The sequence below is a fragment of the Neovison vison genome, chromosome 14 (genome assembly GCF_020171115.1).
Source record: "Neovison vison isolate M4711 chromosome 14, ASM_NN_V1, whole genome shotgun sequence".
In the NCBI taxonomy this organism is placed as follows: Eukaryota; Metazoa; Chordata; class Mammalia; order Carnivora; family Mustelidae; genus Neogale; species Neogale vison.
This window is the reverse complement of record NC_058104.1, coordinates 39,854,716-39,875,142: the sequence shown is the minus strand read 5'-3', so window position 1 is coordinate 39,875,142 and position 20,427 is coordinate 39,854,716. Positions and strand designations below refer to the sequence as shown.

At 57.0% G+C, this 20,427-nt stretch overlaps 2 protein-coding genes across 4 annotated transcripts in view; one reads left to right on the top strand and one right to left on the bottom strand.

Moving 5' to 3' along the window:
- Positions 1–64: 64 nt before the first annotated feature.
- Positions 65–4,240, bottom strand: CTF1 (cardiotrophin 1). 2 transcript variants are annotated; one of them, XM_044233030.1, is made up of 3 exons: positions 4,171–4,240; positions 2,855–2,970; positions 65–1,154 (listed from the first exon to the last, which is right to left on the bottom strand). In XM_044233030.1, exons 1-3 carry the CDS (start codon positions 4,193–4,195, stop codon positions 681–683), a joined length of 615 nt encoding a protein of 204 aa, XP_044088965.1. In that variant the 5' UTR covers positions 4,196–4,240; the 3' UTR covers positions 65–680. The 2 variants fall into 2 exon arrangements, with proteins under 2 accessions (XP_044088965.1, XP_044088964.1); XM_044233029.1 differs by having other exon boundaries at positions 2,855–2,973; positions 4,171–4,239.
- A 2,430-nt stretch (positions 4,241–6,670) lies between these two features.
- The window catches only part of BCL7C (BAF chromatin remodeling complex subunit BCL7C), a 37,849-nt gene continuing 24,092 nt past the window's right edge, over positions 6,671–20,427 (top strand). The window contains exons 1-6 of one of the 2 annotated variants that reach the window (XM_044233287.1): positions 6,682–6,879; positions 7,397–7,475; positions 7,801–7,909; positions 8,008–8,169; positions 9,740–9,825; positions 10,385–10,580. In XM_044233287.1, the coding sequence (XP_044089222.1) occupies positions 6,788–6,879; positions 7,397–7,475; positions 7,801–7,909; positions 8,008–8,169; positions 9,740–9,825; positions 10,385–10,510 (654 nt within the window). In that variant the 5' untranslated portion in view covers positions 6,682–6,787 and the 3' untranslated portion in view covers positions 10,511–10,580. Of the gene's footprint in view, positions 6,880–7,396; positions 7,476–7,800; positions 7,910–8,007; positions 8,170–9,739; positions 9,826–10,384; positions 10,581–20,427 lie in introns of those variants that run through there. The other variant, XM_044233286.1, reaches the window with a different exon arrangement.

Here is a 20,427-nt window from a genome sequence, read left to right as displayed (position 1 = left end):
TGTGGCCCAAGGATCCTATTCTCCTCAAAGGTGTCTGGCCATTGTCAACAACTATATATACTGGTAACGTTGGTGTTCTTTTTATTTTTAAACATTTTATTTACAAAAAATTAATTTATTCTCAGAAATAAAACTCTTTGAAGCTGTTGATCTTTTCTCTCCATAGACCTGGCTTGGGGGGAGGGGAGGTGCACGGACACAGCAGAAGAGGAGAAGGAGGAGAAGGAGGTCCGAGGGAGAAGGAAGCAGGGCGCGTCCGAAGGGCCCGGATGGGGCAGGGAGCCCCGCAGGGCGGGTGACGCTGCGGGAAGGTGGCGGAAATTTGTCTTTAGTAGCCCTGCCACTCGGCCAGGAAAGGCCAGAGCGAGGCCCATGCTCACATGGGGCCAAGGAGAGCCAAGAGATGGAGAAAGGGGGAGACAAAGAGGTCCCCCAGAGATGGGCGACGGGGGAGATCCAGGGGAGCCGGAGGCAGGCCCAAGCCATGGAGAAGACGGGAAAGCAAGAAAGTGACGGCCACGGGAAGAGGCAGGCACACAGGAGGCCCAAGAGAGAGACCCGAGGGCACATAAAGCAAAGAGAGAGAGAGATGGAGACCGTCGGGGCTCCCCAGGAACCCACAGACAGACGGAGGCGCACGACGAGCGGCGGACAGCGGGCTGCAGCCCCGTGCCCCGCGCTCAGGCCGGGCCCCCGGGCACCAGCTGGCCCAGGTCGCCCTCGGTTCGGCTCACCCACTCGCGGTAGAGGCCGCACACGCGGAGCCCCAGCACCTTGGCAGGGAAGACGCCCGCGTCGGCGGCGGCAGCGGCGGCGTGGGTGGCGACGACGGCGGGCTCGGGCCGGGGCCCGCGGGTCTCGTCGGCACCCAGCGCCGCCAGCACGGCCTCCACCGCGGCGCCCAGGGCCCGGGCCTGGCGCGCCGCCTCCTCCAGGCGCAGCAGCAGGCGCGGGGCGCGCGGGTTCAGCTCGGCCTGGTGGCGCCGCACCACGTCGAGCAGCGGCGGCAGCGCGGTGAGCGCCGCGGCGTCCAGCCGCAGCCGCTCGGGGGCGGGCAGGCCCGCGTGGCCGGGAGCCGGGGCGCTCAGGCCGGCCACCGGCAGCCGCGGGGGCGAGAAGCCGGGCAGCCCGAAGGGGTCTCCCTGGTGCTGCACCTGCGGAGACACGGCAGTCAGTGGGGCGCGGGGGGCGAGGCGCGACGGAACCTCGGCACGCTCCCTCCTCCTCCTCCCGCGGGGGCCTCAGTGCACCCCTCCCGCATGACGCCTTCCTCCCGGCAGAGCTGCTGCGTTTGAGATACTCCAGAACAACCACAACCACCACCACCAGCACAAGTGGGCTTTGCACCAGCGCCTGTTTCCTCGTCTCTAAAATAGAGACGACAGGGGCGCCTGGCTGGCTCTGTGGGTTAAAGCTCTGCCTTTGGCTCGGGTCATGATCCCAGGGTCATGATCCCAGGGGACTAGGGTCGAGCCCCGCATCGGGCTCTCTGCTCGGCGGGGAGCCTGCTTCCCTCTCTCTCTCTGCCTGCCTCTCTGCCTACTTGTGATCTCTGCCTGTTAAATAAATAAAGAAAATCTTTTTAAAAAAGTAGAGACGAAGTATCAACTTAATAGGATAGTCATGAGCGTGTTGAAATGGCTCAGGCAAATGCTGGCGCCCTGGGGAGCACAGTGAACGTTACGGTACCATTGATGCTATCTTACAGACCCGAGTGCAAACCCTGACTCCAGCACTTGCTCGCTGTGCAGCTGCGGGTGAAACCATCTCCCTTCTCCGAGTCTCCTTGTCATCTGTAAAATGGGGGATCAGTTCCCGGCCTGACTTTCTACCAGGGATCTCCTGAGAATCACAAAGATACCGGCAGAAGCCTGGTCCGCCTCACCAAGCCCCGCCCCCATCCTCCAACACCTCTGTACCTGCCTGGCACACAGCAGGGGCTCAATGAATAACTGTTGTATGAACAAACACATTAAAGGAGATTTGTAATTTGTAAAAATGCCACAACAATACCATTTATCCTTTTCTAACATCTTGTCTCTGGATTGGCACTGTTTGCTGCTTTAAACACTATTCCTAATCTTTCCAAATAGGTATGATGATTATGATAATGCTGATTTTACAAATGAGAATATGGGGGCTGAAGAGGTAAACTGACTTGCCCTAGGTCCATCTAGGAAAGGAGCTGGATTTTGAACCAAAGTTCATAGCACCACAAAGTTAGTTCTTTCTAGTATCCCACTTTCATAACTGTTACATCATTATTTTTTCATGTTACCATTAGTGCCCAAGGTCAAGTAAGTGAGCAGGCCTACGGTCTATTTGATTCAAAACTATACCCTCCTTCCATTACACTAGAGTAATGGATGGAAATACCCTCCTTCCTTGGGCAAGGCCCTATGCCCAACCAAAGACATTGGCAAATTTCCCTCCTCTGTTACAGTCCCCTTTTGGGCTAGAATTTTAGCCTTAAATTGAAAGCCTTCTCGGTCTCTCTGCGTAGCACAGGTAGACGAGTTCACGACTCATCTTCTTAAACTGTCTCCTTTAATAGCTGGGGAGACCAAGGCCCGTGGAGGTGAGGTGACCAGATCACAGAAAGCCTGGAACCTGGGTTTCTTGACTCCCAGACCAGAATTCTTTTCACTCTTTCAGCCTTTCTTAACGCACTGTGGGGGGAACCTCCAAGCTGAGGCAGACAGAGGGGCATCTGGAGCACAGGGAGAGTCCTCCAGTTTGCTCCAACTTCTGTATCTGGGAAATGAGGTCAGAAAAATTAGAGGTCAGGAACCTCTGTGATCTGTACTCCCCCATTCCTCAGGCCTCTGGCACCCCCATCCCCATTCCCACTCACATATTCCTGGAGCAGCTGCTCAGCATATTTGGTGAGGAGGCGGGCAAGGCTGTGTGTCTGACGGATCTTGGCCTCCAAGTGGGGAAGGGGTGAGATGGAGGAGTCAGCCTGTGGATCTTCTGGTGAAACAGGGGGAGGAATGAGGGCAGCCCAGACAGACCCCTGCTCCTTGACTACTCTTCCAGGCTGGCTCTTCCTTCCTGAACCCACAAGTTCTGCTCTGAATTCTCCAACTTTCAAGCCAGGCAGCCTTTGTCCCATTCCAACTGATGGTAAATGAGACACCGAACATTTGTGAAACAGTTATCCTGCCTGAAATGTATTCCCTGACCCCAAATCACTGTTAAATCCTATTAAAGCCAAATTAAAATATTGCCTCCTTAGTGTGGTCTCTGGATTCACCTCTCCCTTAAATTGCCTTTTTTTCTTTTACTTAAGGCCATTTGTTTATACTCCCAAGGTTGTTTTTGGATGTCTCTTTTATCTGTGAGAACCGGCCTTAGGCTGGGAGTCGTTTGAGGGAAGGTTTCACATATCCACATACCTCACTGATTTTGGTGAAATTTAACATCACTGAAGCACAGAAGTTCAAATCGGAATAATACCTTAAACCCATTCTACAGATTGGGAAACTAAAGTCCCATGTCCTCCCGGAAGGACAGTCTGTGCAGACGCTGGCCAGGACCCCTGCAGCATCAGTGACTGGCCATCCCTCGCGTAAGCCGCGGGGTAGAGCCCCGGAAGGACGACTACATTTCCCGAGATTCCAGGGCACGCGCCAGGGCATGCTGGGGAATGTAGTCTTGGCCCGGCAACTCCCGCCCCGCCCCCCAGCTCACCCCTTCCCCGCGCCAGAGTTTCCCACCGCCGGTCTCTATCCTTAATAGCCTCGACTTTCGTCTCCTATTGTCATTCATGAGCTCCCGTGGCCCAAAGACTTCCTTCCCTAACTCTATCCCTCCCTCTGGTCCGCAGTTCTGATTCTTTCCCAATACTACCAGTACAGAGGATTCGGCGTCCAGCCCCATCTGCGACCCCAGTCCTTTCCCCCAAGGTGTACTCGAACCTGTGATCTAAACCCTGAGCCCAAGTCCCTAAAGCCACAGCCTAGGCCTCCGCTAAACTCCGGTGCTTGTCCTTTCCCACAGTTCACCCGCAGCTCACCCGCTCGTTACCTGACACCGGGGCCCTGCTCTCCCCCGCTCAGGCCGCTCCCTTCCCGGCCCCGGGGGTGGTGGGGACCGAGACCCCAGCTTCCAGCCCTTCTGACCCCTGCTCCCCTCGGGCACTGGGCATCCAGCCCTTCAGCCCCTTACCCAGACTTCCCTCCCTCCGGCTCATGCTGGCCCCAGGCTGATCCCGGTTGCCTACACGCCCCCCTTTCGCAGGGGGAGAAGGGGGAAAGGGGTAGGGGCGTGGTCCGGGCGCAACCAATCAGGGCTCAGACCCCAAACAATCCCCCCCGCCCCACCGCCCGCCCCAGGCAGGATTCCTTGGCTCTGAGCTCAGCTCCTTGCTTGCGCAGCCCAGTCGGGAAAGGGGCCTGGGGGCGGGGGGTGGTTGGCAGGTTGTCTGCGTGGTGTGCTCAAAACCTAGAGTTTGGGTGTGCCCAGGCCTGGGAGGTAGCCCTGGTACCGGCGGGAGGAGGAGGCTCAGGCTCTGACCTGGGGCAAGGCTTAGTGAGCGAGCTTCTGTTCGGAGAAAGCTGGGGTTGGGGGGAGCGGAATAAGAGGGTGGAGCCGGCAAGACAGGAATGTGCTGGTCCTCCCTTCCGTCTGGGGGTGGGGAGGGGGAAGCTGGCTGCGAGGGAGGCCTCGCTGAGGGCCCTCAGGCTTGGGCCACACCTGCCCAGACACATACCTCCTGGCCTATCCTAGATACTTTTCTGCTCACCCTCTCTAGTCACATCTACTAGAAGGGGAATAGATAACGGCAGCGCTCACTTCACCTTACCAGGCCCAGTAAGAGAACCCCCTCTGATGTACACACATTTACTGCATACAGACCTTCATTCTCACCCTGGAACAAGCTTCAGAGACAGGTAAGGGGTTCATACCGATATATCAACCCCACTGAGCAGGCGCAGATAAACTATGGATGGTGTGCACACTTATACCCATAAGTGGTTCCCAAGCACCTACTCAACCCGGGCTCTGGGACCCAGAGAAAATCCATATTTGGTCTGTGGCCTCCCAAGGAGCTCACAGTCTGATGGAGGTGACCATCAACAACAGAAGGTAATGGGTTTTGTGAGTGAAGGGACTGGGAAGGAGTCCTGTGTTTCTGCGAAGGTATTACCATGAGCAGTCGACTGCCGGAGTAAAGGAAGGTATTAACTGGCAGAGAGTATAGGAGGAACAATTGAAGCCAGACTGTTGGTAGGGGCGACAATCATGCACTTATGAACGGTGACTATTTATTGGGCATTTACTATGTGCAAGGCACATTGTTCCGGGAGTTACATATTAACTTATCCTCATATTACAGCTGAAGGAATAGAGATAAGTGAGTCGCCCAAGGTCACTGGACCAGAAGAGCTGGGATTTTGCCCAGGGGCAGTTTGGCTCCAGAAATTCCGTCAGAATCCCCCTCCTTATACCTTAACCCCTCTGGACATAATCACACCAAAACACACAGAGACCAGAGCCAAACCCTTGAAACACACACACATAGCAACACATGTCATTATCTGCTGGCAAATAGAGATTTAAATAAACTCCACGAAATCACACTCATTTTAAGTAAGCCTTTATTGAGGTATAATAGACAGGGAAATTTTGGTGAATTTTCAAAGTTTGGTGAATATTCAAAGTAAATACAGTGGGGGAGGAGTGACCAGCCCTATCTTAATCAGTTTCCGGTTAAGAAACTGAACAGGAGCAGGGCAAGAGCTCCCTTTCTGTCTCTCTCAAGGGTGACCACTTCTCCTGACACCGATTGGTTAGTTTTGTCTGTTTTGAACTTCATATAGAAGGAATCACACGGCGTATACAGGGGTATCTGATTCCTTTCATGAAACATCACCCCGTTGTGCGGGACATCACTCTCTGCTGTGTCCACTGCATGAACAGGCCACAGTTCCGCTTCCACTCTACTCTTGACGGGCCGTGTCCGGTTTGAGGCCATTATCGACAGTGCTATGGACCTCCCGGGACACATCTCTCGGGGCTCATGCCCACGCGTTCCTCTTGGTTGTTGCTGACCCAGGAGCAGAACTGCGGGACGGTGCGAGTTCAGCTTCTCCAGAAATCCGCCCGTCCCCAAAGCACCTCCACCCGCCCCCCCCCCCAGATGCTCCACTTCTTCGTCCACGCTTGGTCCGGTCTGTCGTGCCCACTGTAGCCCTCCTGGCAGGCAGAGACCCCTGCTCGGATCCGCAGCGAACACATCGCTGAACCGAGCGCCGGAAGAAGAGCCGGGCCGCGCGGGGGGCCGGCCGGGGGCGGCCGGAGCACACGGTGCACACGGCACGCGGGTCGCCCCCGCGCGGCCGACGCGGGCTGGGACAGGGACCCTCTCGCGCCCGCCGCCCCTCCCCGTGCCCACGTGGTCCGAACGCACCTCCTCGGCCCCGCCGCGCGAGTCCCCGCGCCGCGCGGTCCCCAACCCCCCCTCCCGGCGGCGGGTAGGGGGCGCTGCGCGTCGGGGCGCCCCGAGGGGGCGGGCCCGGTCGGGGCGGGGCCCGCCGACTTCCAGGCCTGGGCTCCGGCCGCCCGCGCCGCCCCGCCGCTCCGGGGACGGGCCGGGGCGGGGCGCGGCCGCAGGAAACGGGGCGGGGACTCGCGGAGGCGTCGGGGAGCGAGGGAGGGCGCGGCCAACTCCCGGAGGGACGGCGGCCCGAGACCGCGGCGCCCCGGCTTGGCGCCGAGCCTGAGCCCGCCGGACGGGAGGCGGCCCAGCCGCGGGCTCGGCCTCGGCCCCGGTCCCGCCAGCATGGCCGGCCGGACCGTGCGGGCCGAGACCCGGAGCCGGGCCAAGGATGACATCAAGAAGGTGATGGCGACCATCGAGAAGGTCCGGAGATGGTGAGCGCTGCCCCGGGGCCGGGGGTGGGACCCGGCGCGACCGCTCTCCCCCCGATGCGTCCACCCGCCCTTCGCCCGCCGGGGCCCCGGCTGTTAGGTGTGGGGGGGGGGGCGGCTGCTCCCTGAAGCTCCGGGGCTCCGTCCCCCTCCTGGCTACACCCTCGGGTCTACAAAGCGTGTTCCCAAGCCTCACCCTCATTTATGCCCCGCCCCCTAAGGCTTTGACACTCCTCCCTCAAGTGTGCCCAGGATCTTCTTTGCTCGGGTTCCCGGCCGGGCCCAAAGCCTTTCTGCCCTGGATACCCCAGGGGTCTGCAGAGCTATGGCCCCAAGCCATGCGCTCTCCCCAGAGACACCACTGTGTATGGCCTGGGGTCTGCAGGACGCTCTTGCTCCTTCTGACTTTATGCCCCGTTAGCAAAACCGCCCCTTCGACAGGTCTCCCCGCATGCGTTCAGCTCCTGCGGGAGGGCTCTCTACTCAGAACTCTGACCCAGTCCCCCCCACCCTCCCACAGGGAGAAGCGCTGGGTGACTGTGGGCGACACTTCCCTTCGTATCTTCAAGTGGGTGCCAGTGGTGGACCCCCAGGAGGAGGTGAGCAGACTCTCCCACACTAGGCCCTTCATCTGTGCAACCTCAGGCAGGCCCCTCCCGACCCTGGCCTCCACCTATGGTCCCACTCTGAGACCTCAAATGCAGCAGCCAAGACAGATGCTAACAATGACTGGCAACTCCACCCCCTTCTCCCTTTTGCTTGTTTCAGACCCCTGAGTTGGAGACCTAACCCACGGTACCAACCACTGTCACCGATGCAGGGCCTTTGGCTTCTCTTTGCCTCAGTTTCCTTATTTGTACACTGGAGGGCTTTGCAAGCACTAACTGAAAAGCTGTCACTGACCCTTATCCCTCTAACCCCCAGGAGCGTCGGAGGGCAGGTGGTGGGGGAGAGAGATCCCGAGGCCGGGAGCGGCGGGGCAGGGGCGCCAGTCCCCGAGGGGGTGGCCCTCTCATCCTGCTGGATCTCAACGGTATGTTAGGGATCCTGGGATTTCGGGGGGTGTGTGGGGGGGTTGAGGGAGAGGCTTGGGACCCTCAGGCCCAACCCCCTCGGCTTTTGCTCCCACAGATGAGAACAGTAACCAGAGTTTCCATTCGGAAGGCTCCCTGCAAAAGGGCACTGAACCCAGCCCTGGGGGCACCCCCCAGCCCAGCCGCCCTGTGTCACCTGCTGGACCACCAGAAGGGGTCCCAGAGGATGCTCAGCCCCCAAGGCTGGGCCAAGAGAGAGGTAGGACCAGGTGACTTCCGGCAGCCCTCTCCTCTGAGTCTTGTCCTCTGCAAAGTTGAACCCAGCGGCTTACCTGTACCTGTACCTGTACCTGTTCCCCTCCTGTGTTATTCCCTCCCGGAGGCCTTCCCTGACTCCTACAGAAAGTCACCGCCCTACCTCCTGTGAATGTCTCATTCATCTGGCTTCTCTAGGTCATTAGATAACTAACCACTGTCTGAGATTTCCATGTAAGTTTTATTTTTTTTGCTACTCCAGTTTCTTTCCTGGCTCCCACCTCATGTCAGGTCTCCGAACCTTGGGCTCATGTTGCTCCTGTTCGTTACTAAATCCTCAGAACAGCGTGGAACACATAGAATGTGCTCAGCAAATATTTGTTGAGGAATAAGTAACAGTGATATTCCTGAGTGTGATTAGGACGTGAAAAGAACAGCTAAGACTTGCTGAGCTCTGTGTCCCAGACACCCTTCTAAGCACTGAACATGTTTTATATCCGTACTATAACCCCAGGAAGGTTATGATCCCCATAAGTGGGTGAGGAGCTGAATCCCAGAGAAAGAAGTCTCCGCAGCTCACATAGCCAGTGAGCCAGCATCTTCCTCCTCAGCTCCTCTTTGTTTCAAATAGTCAAAACCCTGCCTGGTCTGAACCACCTCCCACATGGGTCTGCAAGTGCCATCTCTCACCCCTGCCTGGCTCCAGCCTCCTTCTGGGTCTCCTGGACACAGCTGCCGGACCAGCTTTTTTTTTTTTTTTAAGATTTTATTTATTTATTTGGCAGACAGAGATCACAAGTAGCAGAGAGGCAGGCAGAGAGAGAGAGAGGAGGAAGCAGGCTTCCTGCCAAGCAGAGAGCCCGATGTGGGGCTCGATCCCAGGATCCTGGGATCATGACCTGAGCCGAAGGCAGGGACTTAACCCACTGAGCCACCCAGGCGCCCCAGACCAGCTTTTTCTAAAGCACGAGTCTGGCAGGATCGTTTGTGCTTCAAAGTCTTCAGTGGCTCCCTATGGCCTTTGACTCCTCCACTTTGCCCTTTGGGCCCAGTGAGTGACCCCTGCTGGTCTCCTTGTTCCTTTCCAACAATACCATGACCTGGGCCTGTGGACTGTGTCTCGATCACACCTTGACTAAGAGAAAAACAGCGGCATTTATTGAGCCGGTGCTGTGGGCAGAACACTATGCTAAGGGCTTTCTCCGTAACATCTCATTTCGTGCTCACCACGGTCTCCTGTGGGAATTACTTCTCATTATCCCCATTTACAGATGGGGAAACTGAGGCCCAGAGGAATTAAGTCACAGGCTCAAGGTCAGGATTTGAACCCAGGGAGTCCAGCCTCACAATCTGTACTCACTAAACCTATGTTCTATCTGCCTCAGATGTGCCCCATTTGTCTCCCTGACCAAATCCTGCTCACCATGTCGAGATCCCACTTCCATGTCCTTCCTGTGGCTTCTGCCTGGCTTGCGGCCAGGGTCTCGGCACCCTCCTCGGCATCCCCTGGCCCTGGGTCTGTGCTGTGGTACAGAGCAGCTGCTCAGGGAATGTCTCTTCACTTGATGTTCCAGATCCTGGGGCCGTAACTGCAGGCAGCACCGATGAACCCCCAATGCTGACCAAGGAGGAGCCTGTTCCCGAATTGCTGAAGGCTGAGGTGAGAGAGGCCGGACTCCTGGGTCGCTGATGCAGTGGGGGCTCTGGGGCAGCGGAAGGCTGGGGGGCTGTACTCCTGAGGCCCAGGCAGGAAGTGGAGACCTCAGGCATAGCTCAAGTCTCAGAGGCTGGGTTCTGGGGACGGAAAAGGAAAGGGTGTTTTAAGACAAAGTCCTGTGGGCTGGATCGGGGCAGACTTAAGACCATTAAAAGCCTGAAAAGATCGTGGTGCTCCTCCAAGTATTTTATTTTATTTTTTATTTTATTTTAGTCCTAAACTGTCAAATTAGCTTAAGAGAATCAGTCCCCCACAACTTCTGACTTTTCCCATAAGGACTACCTTGATGCATTTCCCAGAAATAGCAAGTATCACCTTCTTCCCCCAAAACGGTGTTGTTGTTTCTGGTGCCCTCCTTCCTCTGCTTCCTGGGGACCTGAGCCTGGGCGAGACTCCTAGGTCCAGGAGGGGAGAGCGGTGGAGGCGTTGGAGAAGGCAGGGGCTAGGAGGCGGCACTCCTGGGTTTGGGTGGAGCTCACGCCTGTCCGCCCTTCCTCTCCAGGCCCCTGAAGCTTACCCCGTCTTTGAGCCAGTGCCACCTGTCCCCGAGGCAGCCCAGGGTGACACAGAGGATTCGGAGGGCGCCCCCCCACTCAAGCGCATCTGCCCAAATGCCCCTGACCCCTGAGAAGCCGGCCTGCCTGTCCTGTCGCCCCAAGGGCCCCTTTGGCTTTTTACAAATAAAGACCCTTTTGTAATTTTGTGTCATGTCATTTCCCCGTCAGGGCTGGGGGGGTCTCTGGAGACAGCTTTGTCTCAGGCTCCATTTCTCAGATGGAGTCACTGAGGCTCTAAGGGCACCTTCCTATAGTCATACCAGGAGTCAGACATAGAATGGGAGCTTAAGCCAGGGCCCTGCCTCCCCAAACTCCCTCCACCCTGCCCTGTCTCCTTAGCTTTGACCCTTCCTGACCTTCAGCCCTCCTCTTTGGGAATCCCAGGACCCCTCTTCTTCCTGTTCAGCGCCCCCCACCCCGTCCCCGGGCCCAGCAATTACCAAAGCTCTGGGCACCTGTACCTTGATTCCTTTCATACGCAGGATCATACACAGGAACTCAGAGGCCTGGAGGGACTTTGGGGTCTGATATGACCCAACCTGTTCCTTGCCCTCAAGAAGCTGCAGCATTGTACCCCCTGCCTCTGCTTAGCCATCCCGCCACTGGAACCCCTCCCCACACTTCTGGCTGAGTCTTACTTGTCCTCTCCTCAATCACCGCCTCCTCCAGGAAGTCTTCCCGGATCCCTGGCTCAATCAGTTTCCCTTCTTTGGGGCTTCCGTCACCCACTGTGCCTCCTCCTCTTTGTCTTGGCATTTATCAGGCTGTTTGGGATGCTCATTTGTGTGTCTGTCTTGCCCACTAGCTTTTGGGCTCCTGAGGGTCGATCTTGGTCCCCAGCCTTACCCAGCACCACACTGGGCATAGAGCAGTGATAGCAACTGGTGAATGAATGAATAAATGAATATGCTGAGGCTATCCAGGAAGGCTTCTCTGAGGAGGTAGAGTGTGAGATGGGAACCTCGGTATGGTCGGTCTGAAGTTCAAATCCGGGCTCTGTCACTCACTAGGTGTGTGGCTCTCTGCATCCCATTTCCCTCTCTGAGCCTGAGTTTGTTCATCTGAGCAATGGGGACAATAACTAGCCTTATCTGCCCTGGCGGTTTGTGGGAACCTTCAAATAACATGCACTCTGCCTGGCAAAGTGTTAGAGTTAGGTGTTGGAGCCCTCTTTTTATTGGTAACAAAGGTTAAAAGGTTCAGAAGGACCAAACTGGAACTTTAAAAGACTGTTTGAAATGGGCTGTTTTCTGATAGCAGCTGTCCGAGTTGCCGTAGTTGAGCCAGCGGAGCAGACGTACAGTGACGCGGTATGTTCATTTCTTCTTGCTGCTGCAACAGGTGACCACGAACGTACTCAGTCACTTACAGAAACACAGATTCATGATCTTACCGTTCTGGAGACCAAAGGTGCAAAATCAGTCTCACCGGGCTAAAGTTCGGGTATCAGCAGGAAAAGGAAATTTTTCCTGGTTCCTCTAGGAGCCTGTGGGGGAGTGTCTGTTTCCCAGCCTTTTCCAGCTTCTTCCACATTCCTTGACTTGCACCCCTCCCCCACGTTCAGCGCGGCTTCTTCCGATCTCTGTCTCTTCTTCCAACATCCCTTCTGTCTCCACCTCTCCTGCCTCCCTCTTCAAAGGAGGCTGCATGGAGCCCGCCTGGATGGTGCAGGAGACTTCCCATCTCAGGACCCTTAACTAAATCCCACCTACAAAATCTCGTCTGCCACGTAAAGTAACATGCACTGGTTCTGGGATGAGGTCGTGGGCATCTCCACCCAGCATTTTTGGGGTGTGGCGGTCATCCCAGGAATCGACGCAAGGGCTCTGTCAACTAGAGTGCCTCGTATGGCTTAGTAGAACAGCGTCAAAGCCCAGACCTCGGGCTCTGGGTTTGGATACCAGCATCTCCGTTCATTTGCTTGTGACCTTGAGCCGAGTGACTTAACCTCTCTGGGCCTCGGTTTTCTCATCTGTAAACTGGGGATACTAGTAACATCAGCCTGGCGAGTGTTGTGAGGATTAGATGAGGAAGTACACGGAGAGCGTGTCCTTGGCTTTGACACCTAGTGAGTGCTCAATAAATAGCAGCTATTTTCATGTGACTCAGTTTACAGAGGAGGATATGAGGGTGTAGGGAGAGAGGCCCGAGACTTGCCTGTTGGTGAGACTGGGGAGGAAGAGTCCATTTCCGAGCACACTTGAAAGGCTAAAGTTCGAGTCACCCCCGGTCCGGTCCCTCCCTTGGTCCCAGACCCCAGCAATCTGTCCTCGCTCCCAGGCCTGCCCCCTTCAGCTCGGTGATCCACTCTGTTTTAAACTTTGGTTTAAAATCCACCTTTCATGGCGACGCCCCCCAGTCATCACCTTACCATGCCCTCCCTGCCAACCCCCTTCCAGTCCCTCCCAATGTCCACGCTCTCTTTTTGGAAATTCGTCCATCCGTGGCTCCAGGCGCTGGCCTCTAGTGCTCCCCCATTCTCCTCGGCGCATCACTCTCTCCTCCTGATCCCTTAAACATCTCTTGTCCGGCCTAGCTCTTCTCTTCATGAACACTCCCTTCCAGGTCCACCTACTCTTGGAATGAAGGGCGTCCAGGTCTCTGCATCCAAGTGCTGCGCCTCCTTCTAGACTCAGAGACCCCTGGGATGCCCGGACCCTTGGCCCCTCCTCCTCCCAACCTGTTCCTCCCCTCGCCTGCACGCAGAAATGGCCCCTCAGTCCCCGGAGCAGAGCTCCTGGAAGTCAGAGTTCTTTAAGTCTCTATCCTGAGTAACTCTCCCATCCGCCCCTTTCTTTAGGGCCCTCCAGTTTGCTAGGTGCCTCCTGGTGGGTTTCCTGCTTCCCTTTTGCCCACCCCCAGTCCCTTCTCCACCTGGCAGCTGGGCAGTCTCAGAAGCCCACTGGTACTGCCCTGGGTGCAAACCCTCCTTCCTGGCAGGATGGAGCTACCCCCTGCCTCTTTCCCACCACCTCTGCACTGTTCCCCTGAGAACTGCTTATAATCGTACTGGGCTGTTTCTCACCATGGGTCTTTGTTCATGCTGTTTGCTCTGCCAGGAGTGTCCCTCTTATCCTCTCTTCATCTGGGGGATGCATTCTTTTTTTTTTTTTTTTTCCTAACCTTGGCTTACCCGTGACTTCCGTTATCATGCCCCCTGCCTCCTCCTGTGCCCATTTCACAGAACATCAGGCATTGCCTTGGGATGGTCCTTGTTGGCTTCCGTCTTAGGCATCAGTCTGCCAGCTCAGCAGGGGCAGAATTCCTTTATTTGTAGCAACATGTATTTCTTGTGCACTTACTATTGGCTAGGGACTCTTCTAGGCCCTGGGAATAAAGCATTAACAAAACGGAAAAAATTGTTGCTTTCTTGGAGTTTACCTTCAATAAATTATATCATCTGTAGGAAGTTATAAGTCCTTTGTTAAGAAAATAGAGTCCATGATATTTTATGATAAAGTTTCAAACATGCAGCAAAGTTGGAAGAATTACGCAGGTGACACCCGCATACCCCCCACCTAGATTCTGTAACAATTTACTGTATCTGTTCATCACATCTCCTAATCCATCCGTCTGTCAATCTAGCTTATTTTCTTGACACACTTAAAATAAGTTGCAGACGATAGGGTTCTTCCCTCTGAGTACTTCAGCATGCCCATCGTTAACTCAGGGTCCAGCATTTACAGATTTGTCTTGTCCCTTGACATAAAATATCCACACAGTGAAATGCATAGGTATTAACTGTATGATTCCATGAGTTTCAACAAACGCAGGCTCTTGCCGAGTACATCATTATCCCTTCTGGAAAGTTTCCTGTTGCGCCTTGTGCCACCCGCAACCCCCAGCCCAGTCCTCGGAGGCAGTCACTGTTCTGGTTTTGTCTTGATTAGGGTAACCTGTTCTAGAACTTCTATGCATGGAATTATAAGGACGTACTTCTTTGCGTCTGTTTCACTCAGCATCATGTTTTTGAAACTCATCTGTACGATAGTGTGCTCCGTTCTATTTCCAGGTTATAGCCCATAGACTCGGCTTTGACTAGGAATGCTCTGCCAGATGGAGAACAGATAGGTCCAAGTCCTCTCCCTGTTTCTAGCTCCCTGCACAGGCCTGTCAAGCCGGGGGACCAGAGCCCTGGATGAGTGTACCCTAGGAAGACAGACAGCTTATTTCCCAGGACCTTTCTAGAATGTAGTCAGTCTATGACTTCAGTCCCCCAGAAATCTGGGGAGACAGAACTAATTCAGGGGGCAGGATGTAGGGTGAACAAGCATCCTGGTTTGCCCAGGACTTCCCTGGTTTTAGCATTTCAAGTCCTGTTCCTGGGAAACCCTGGGAAAACGGGGCTGGGTGCTTACCCTGCCAGGATCCCAGCACTGCCCCAAGGGCCCCAGGCCCTTTCTCACCCCAGACTACACTTACACTCCCTTCCTCCTGAGGACTGATTTTCTATAAACTCTGAACTGACCAACTTCTCCCCTGCTCTAAAATATCCCATGGCTCCCTGTGGCTTTGTCTGGCAATACCCAAAAGATGTACTGACCACTGGCAGTGGTTCTCGAACGTTGCCGCACAGTGGAACCACCTGGGCGATTCTGATGCCCGGCTTCTACCCCGGACATTTTAACTGGTTTAAGGCTGTGACTGGATATCAGGAGTTTTAGAAATCTCCACAGGTGATGCTGATCTGCTGCAGAGTTTGGGAACCACTGGCTTATGGGTATGATTTGCTTGCTGGTAGTGCCAATGTTTAAAAGCAAAAGATTTCAAATAAAAATCTAGACTCCTAGCTACTTTTTTTTGGGTAAGATTTGTGTATTTATTTGAGAGAGATAGAGGCAGGGGAGGGCCAGTGGGAAAGGGATACAGAAAACCTCAAGCAGAATCCCCACTAAGCATGGAGCCCAGCGCAGCGTTCAGTCTCACAACCATGAGACCATGACCCAAGCCGAAACACCAAACACTCGACTGACTGAGCCACCCGGGTGCGCCAGCTCGCAGCTCCCTTTGAGAAAGCAGAAGGTCTGACACACTGAGTGCTTCCAAGTATGGTAATCACCCGGGGGTGGGGAGCATTGGCTCCTCTTGGAGACGAAGCATGTGTTTTCTGGTCCCCACAATCTCGGCTACTCCCCGGTGCTTCCTCTGCTCATCTGTGTCCATGTGCTTGGCCTGCAGGCTAAGGTCTCAGCTCTGTAGCCTCTTCACTAACTGCTCCGTCTGCTCATCTCACTTCTGCCCTCCAGCCAGATGGCCTCATGTGGCTTTTCTACACCTGCGTTTGCCCAAGCAGTTCTTCCACCAAACTCCTTATCAAGGCACACAAGGCCTTGCTCAGAGTGGCCGCTGCCATCTCTCTTTCCCCTCTTTCCACGTTCATCTCACACAGACCTTCTAATACACCGAGGCTGGGCAGGCTAGTTCTCCTTCTCCCAGTTGCGGCCCCCTCTGCCTGGGGAACTCTTCCCTTCCTCCCTTCTTTCTTTCTTCCTGGCCAGTGCCTACTTATCTTTCGGGCCTTGGCTTAGATTTTGTCTATTTCAGGAAGTTTCCCTGACCCTCAAACTAGGTCAGGTCACTGGTTAGTCACTGCACTTCCTCTTTTGCTTAACAGCTCACTTCCCTTGCTAGAATAAAGCTACCACGTTCATTCTGTCCTCCCAGGGTCCAGGTAAATAGGGCCATGCCTGGTAAATGGTAGATGTTCTTCAATGACAAATGATCATAAGAAGGAAAGGAAACACATCTCCCTTTCTCCGCTGGCAAAATTCTACCCTTGTGCTTACATTTGTACTACAGTAGTCAACTCTGTGCTTCTGGACACCCAAACCTCACTAAGCTCAGGTCTAGCTCACAGTGAGTCCAGTGGGTCCTCAAACCCCTTCTGTGGTTGTTTCCTCCGTGTCAGAATGCATAATTGGAGTAGGCATACTCAGAAATGGGCAGAATCCCCACAGCAGTTGACTGAGTTGGCGCGCCTCTGTGAAGGCAGGTCTGTGTCTGATTGGCCACCCAGGGCCCCATCCAGGGCAACCACAAGGGTAGACAGAGCACAGTAACTCCCTTTCCATTCCCTGACTTCTGTCTACTGATTTTCACTTGGCAATGGCTTTTCTCCCAGTCCCCTCTTTGTTCCTCCAGTCCCCTCTGAGGGGCAGCTGGTGGTGTAGCCAACGGTCAGGATAGGGTAGGAATGGAGGTTTTCATATTCAGCTGATTCACATGAACTTGTGTCATCTTGGGCAAGTCACTCCCCAGCCTGGACTTCAGCTGCCTCATCTGAAAGATGGGGCCAGTAATCTTTGCCTCATCTTTGGGGTCAAACATCCTTGACCATGTCAGGCACAGTGGGAACCAAGTGCAGAGCACCTGAGCAGCTGTGTGTAAACCCACTTTTTGTGAAAGGAATGGTCATCTCCAACCTTAAATTTTTAGAGTCGCGGGTAGGATTACGGGCACTGCAGGAGACTAGGAAATGCAGCGCCAAAGCAAAGCCCAAGCCCGTGGTGGTCTGTAATACCCCCCGTTGAGGATTTAACGTATTTATTTTTAAGTCCCAGCGAGGGAGGCCAAGCCAGGCGGTTGGGGTAAGTGAGAACCGCCTCACAGGGGCGCCTGGGCTCTGGCTCCGCTGCCGTGTGACTCCCGCGGCCTCGTCTGCAGAACGCGGCGCCCCGGGGCTCTCCCCTCCCAGCCTTTTGTGCAGCTCCGAGGAAACAAAGGAGGGACGCGCGCCTCCGCCACCGCCGAGCGCGCCGCGGCGTCGCAGGGGTTAAGGGCACCGAGCGGCGCGCTCCCGTGCTAGAGCGGCCGCGGGCGGACTTCCGGAGCTCGGGGCCTGCGCGCGCGGGCGGCTACGGGTGGGCGGCGGTGCGGCGTGCGGGTGTGCGGGGATGCGGGTGTGCGGGGATGCGGGTGTGCGGCGTGCGGGGGGCGGGGATGCGGGTGTGCGGCGTGCGGGAGGCGGGGATGCGGGTGTGCGGCGTGCGGGGGTGCGGCGTGCGGGAATGCGGGGATGCGGGGGTGCGGCGTGCGGGGGGTGAGGCGGTGCGGGGGTGCGGGGATGCGGCGGTGTGGGGGGTGCGGCGTGCGGGGGGTGCGGCGTGCGGGGGGTGCGGGGGTGCGGCGTGCGGGGCGGTGCGGCGTGCGGGGGTGCGGCGTGCGGGGGGGTGCGGAGATGCGGCGTGCGGGGCGGTGCGGCGTGCGGGGGTGCGGCGTGCGGGGATGCGGGGGTGCGGCGTGCGGGGGGTGCGGCGTGCTGGGGGGGGTGAGGCGCTGCGGGGGTGCGGGGATGCGGCGTTTGGGGGTGCGGGGATGCGGCGTGCGGGGGGTGCGGCGGTGCGGCGTGCGGGGATGCGGCGTGCGGGGGGTGCGACGTGCGGGGGTGCGGCGTGCGGGGATGCGGGGGTGCGGCGTGCGAGGGTGCGGCGTGCGGGGGTGCGGCGTACGGGGGTGCGGGGGGATGCGGGGATGCGGCGTGCGGGGATGCGGCGTGCGGGGGTGCGGGGATGCGGGGATGCGGCGTGCGGGGGTGCGGCGTGCTGGGGGGGTGAGGCGCTGCGGGGGTGCGGGGGATGCGGCGTGCGGGGGGTGCGGCGGTGCGGGGGTGCGGCGTGAGGGGGGTGCGGGGTGCGGCGTGCGGGGGGTGCGACGTGCGGGGGGTGCGGCGTGCGGGGATGCGGGGGTGCGGCGTGCGAGGGTGCGGCGTGCGGGGGTGCGGGGGGATGCGGGGATGTGGCGTGCGGGGGTGCGGGGGATGCGGGGGTGCGGCGTGCGGGGGGTGAGGCGGTGCGGGGATGCGGCGGTGCGGGGTTGCGGGGGTGCGGCGTGCGGGGGATGCGGGGGGTGCGGCGTGCGGGGGTGCGGCGTGCGGGGGGGTGAGGCGGTGCGGGGATGCGGGGGTGCGGCGTGCGGGGGGATGCGGCGTGCGGGGGTGCGGGGGTGCGGCGTGCGGGGGTGCGGTGTGCCGCTAGGCGGCCGTGCCCGGGGGCAGGAGCGCGTGTCCGAGGCTCGGCGCGCCGCGGCGGCCTCCTGGGTCACCTCGGCTGGCCCGTCGGGACGAGTCCCCAGGCCCGTCCGCCCGCGAGTGTCGGGCCGGCGGCGTTGGAGCCCCTCGGGGCCTCGGTGTCCCGCCGCCGGATCCCGGGGCTGGCCCAGGGCGGTCGGGTCTTCCGGCTCCTCGCACGCCGGTGCCCGCGGTCTCCCCCCCGCGCCGTAGGGGAAGCCGGGACCCGGCGCACTAAGTCCCTTCGGCCCTTGATCTCGAGGCCGCCGCTGCCCTGCTCGGCGTGTCTGGGCCGCAGGGAGCCGGGCCGTCCGCCGTGTCACGGCCCCGAGGCAGGGCTGTTGCGCAGGAAGAGGGAGGCTCAGCGCGGTTCTCCCCAGACTCACGGTGCAGGTCGGGGGCTGCGTGGCGAGACCCGTGAACTCCGGTCGTCGCGCTTGACTGGCAGGTGTTTGGGGGAAGGAGCCACTCCTGAGCGCCCAGGACCGAGCCCTCTCACAGAGGGCAGGCGCGGAGGGGGGCGCGGTTGGGACGGAGGGTCCCAGGCCTGGCCACGTTCGGTGATAGCGGTCGGGTCGGGCGCCTCTGCATCCCTGGCATCACTTTGCTGGAGGTGAACATCAGATTTAACGCCTCTCTGTGTGTAAACCCACTTTTCGTGAAAGTAACGGTCATCTCCAACCTGAAGTTTTTAGAGTCACGGGTAGGATTACGGGCACTGTACGGGCACTCGCTCTAGAACGGCCGTAGTAGGACAAGGCTCGCGTCGTCCAGTTCGCTCTCCTGTGGCATTTTGTTACTTAGTTGTAACTGCACACCCTTGTGTCCACGCTGGCTTTCAGTCAGTCACAGCAAGGGAGCGGCTCTGCCCCTGGGAAGCCCCGGCCTCGCCCGCGTAAAATGTGCAGTTCAGTGTTTCTCAGATGTTCGTAGAGCCGTACACCGCAACGCCACCGGCAGCTCTGGAGCTCTGTGTAGCCCCCTTCCCGGGCGAGCCCTAAACGACCACTAATCTACTTCCCGTCTCTATGGATTAGCCTATTACGGACATGTCCTATAAGGCCTTTTGTGACTGAGATCATCTTTTTTAAACAAAGCCCCAGCCTTAGCTCAGAGCTTTGGCCTGGAACCATACCCAGCGAGAACTGAAGAGCATTGCGTTGATTGTGTTGGATTTATTTTTGCCGCTCCAGGATGAATGATAGGTATTTGTGATAGTGACACGAAGTTTCCTTTTTGAATAAATTTGTTTCCATAAAAACGTGAGTTGGCATTTTTAAAGAACAAGATTAAATAAACAATCTCCAACTTTTATCTCCAAAAGCTGGGAAGATAGGACGTGAATGAAGTTTGGAAAACATTAGATTGTCTTGATTTGAGGTTCTCCAGGACATGGCTTGGAAACCACCCTACCATTCCACTTCCCTCTCCTGCCAGCTGCTGTGAGGAAGCGTATCATTTTCCTGATGAAGAAGCAGGTGCAGAAAAGTTAAGTGTGATAACCTGCCCAAGTCACGCAGTTAGTGACAGCACCTAGACTTACCCTGAGGTCTGTCTTAATTCCGAAGACCGCGTCCTTACCAAAACTGGACCTCAAACGGGGGGTGAGGCATGGAGGAGCAGGCTTGAAGGAGGGAGGACTCTAGCCAAAATACCTGGACCTGTGGGGACCAGGCTGGCCACCTTGTTTTTGGTATCGCAACAAATATTCACATATTTCTATAAAATAACTTAATTAGTGACTTTAAACAGAAATCCCATCTCAGTCACAGTTGGGGCTTTCTCTCTTAAGGGCACACCAGAATCCAGGAGGTGTTACCTAGATAAGGACTGTGTGTGTGTGTGTGTGTGTGTGTGTGTCCCCTTGAGCACATGTGTTTGTTGGTGCTGCAGACTCTCATCTTTGGTCCATCTTGACTGCTGCTGGTGATTGCCGTCCAAGCCCACGGTGCTCCCTTCAAGTTCATGGCTTCTGCCCTGTAT